This window comes from Mixophyes fleayi, chromosome 12 (genome assembly GCF_038048845.1).
Source record: "Mixophyes fleayi isolate aMixFle1 chromosome 12, aMixFle1.hap1, whole genome shotgun sequence".
Taxonomy (NCBI): Eukaryota; Metazoa; Chordata; class Amphibia; order Anura; family Limnodynastidae; genus Mixophyes; species Mixophyes fleayi.
This window is the reverse complement of record NC_134413.1, coordinates 40,272,866-40,275,006: the sequence shown is the minus strand read 5'-3', so window position 1 is coordinate 40,275,006 and position 2,141 is coordinate 40,272,866. Positions and strand designations below refer to the sequence as shown.

At 34.0% G+C, this 2,141-nt stretch overlaps 1 protein-coding gene across 1 annotated transcript in view; it reads right to left on the bottom strand.

Annotated features, from left to right (window-relative positions):
• Positions 1–882: 882 nt before the first annotated feature.
• FOXG1 (forkhead box G1) overlaps positions 883–2,141 on the bottom strand; it is a 2,339-nt gene continuing 1,080 nt past the window's right edge. Inside the window, exon 1 of the mRNA XM_075193534.1 lies at positions 883–2,141. This exon is cut by the window's right edge and continues 1,080 nt beyond it. Within this exon, the coding sequence (XP_075049635.1) occupies positions 1,791–2,141 (351 nt within the window). The 3' untranslated portion in view covers positions 883–1,790.

Here is a 2,141-nt window from a genome sequence, read left to right as displayed (position 1 = left end):
TACCCTACAACAGTGACAAATGACTCATTTGTAAGGAAGGAACTCCCTGCGGGCTCCAATTAGCTGTAAAAGTTTTTTTTTTCCCCCAGGTTTGTAATGATTTTTTTTCTAGAGTTTGAAGGTTGTTTGGGAGCGCTGACAAGACAACATATATATTAAAATACTGATAAACATTTAATACTTTAAAAGTGTCAACAATCAGCTGCAATCGCTTTAGCCAAGATCTATTATAACGTTTATATTTTGGTCTAATATTGTGCAGGAAAAAAATGTTGCCTTTACTTTCACCACCTACTTTATGTGTGCTGAATCTACAGGCAATAACGTTTAATTGCTATATAAAGCAATTATATATAAAGCAAACTGTTAAGTGTGTAGTCTATCATAAATTTAGAAAGAAAATAAACATGAATCTGATTGTCATGCGTTACTTAGTAATGTTAAACTCTGTCGGGGAAAGCTAGACATGATAGTGTTAAATCACCAAATTTCTGAGATATATATATATATATATATATATATATATATATATATATATATATATATATATATATAGCACAGGTGCATAATTTTTTTTAAAAAAACAGTTGTGCTGAATGTTTTATACCTTTACTAATATACTAAAAATTACTAATAAATAAAAATACATTTCAATTCTTTGTCTGCATGAAAAAACACATACAACCCAAAGGAAGTGGCTACAGGGTCTTACAGGCCTAGTCGAAAAAGTTCTAGTAATCCATGATAATCAATTTAAAAGCTTCATATATGTAGTTTAAAGAAAGACAGAAACTATGATCTATATGAATTTGGCCTATTTTTATTTCTGTGTCTTCATAGTAAACATTTGTATAAGTGACAAACACGGGCATATGACCACATTATCACAATCAAGAAATTTTAAGACAACAATAACAATCACTCAATTTTATGCATTTTTACTCAACACGGGTTATACATATTTTGCAAGGATTACCTAGAAGTACAATCGGTTTTAAACGTTTCACTACATTAAAAAAAATGGTGACCGACCGGTTAGTGAGCACATACACTGTATTATACACAACACAAATTGAAGGCAGTATTCATTTGTCCCCCTTAAACTCATCTTTTTTAATATTTAGAAACGGACAGTGCTGCAGACTGATATATGAATTGTTGTAGTATTATTTGTCATTATTGTTTGATAAATCAGTACTTTCTGCATTGTTCTACTTCCCAATCTTTGGTCTAAAAGTAAACAAAATAAAAACCCATTTTTTTTTTATTTATGGTGAAATGATACAAAAGCGAGTGGGCAAAATATAATGATTGTGCAGTTGTACTTTCATGACAGATAAATACAAATTAACAATTGTAAAGTCTTGAGTATATCATTTTAGTAGTTATTTGCAGGTCTTTATTTTAATGGCTAGATCTAGTATCCATGAAAACTTATAATACTGCAGACATGGATATCTAGACACTAGTAGTAATAAAATGGTACTGGATAACAATAAGATGCAAAGCTGTCACTATTTAGAAATCAATTATACATTCTAGCATCAAATGTGATTCCCAGAGGTCATTGTGCACCCACATTGCTCTCATTTTGACACCACGCCTCATCTCAATATTAAAGAACCCTAAGACTGAACAGACGTACACAAAATAAGGGGGGACTTCATTAAAAAATACCTGGGCTTGTCTTTTTTTGTATGTTTGTTTTGTTCGCTTGCTTTTTCCTTTCAATTTTCATGTACAATTGAAATTTGTGTAAAATGTTCACTTACAGTCTGCTCCCCTGGATGTTAATGTATCAAAGAGTTGGTTGATGAACCCTGATTTTGATGTGTAAAGTAATCAGACAGTCCTCCCGTTAGTCCCGTTGTAAAACTTGGCAACGATGGTCTGAGAGAATCACAGGACAGGGTGGAGGGAGCCTGGGGTGAGGTGGAAGAAGAGGCTGCTCTAGCTGTCATAGAAGTGCTGCTTTGTGAAGTTATAGAGGGGTGTGGTACATGGGGGAAAAAGTAGCCCGTTTGTCCAGCTAAAAGGTTCACAGAGCAAGGGTTTAGTGAGTAGGCACCAGAGCAAGGTACTGGCAGACCACATGGCACAGAGGCAGCCAGGGCTGCGGCTGTGAGATGATGGGTGGCATA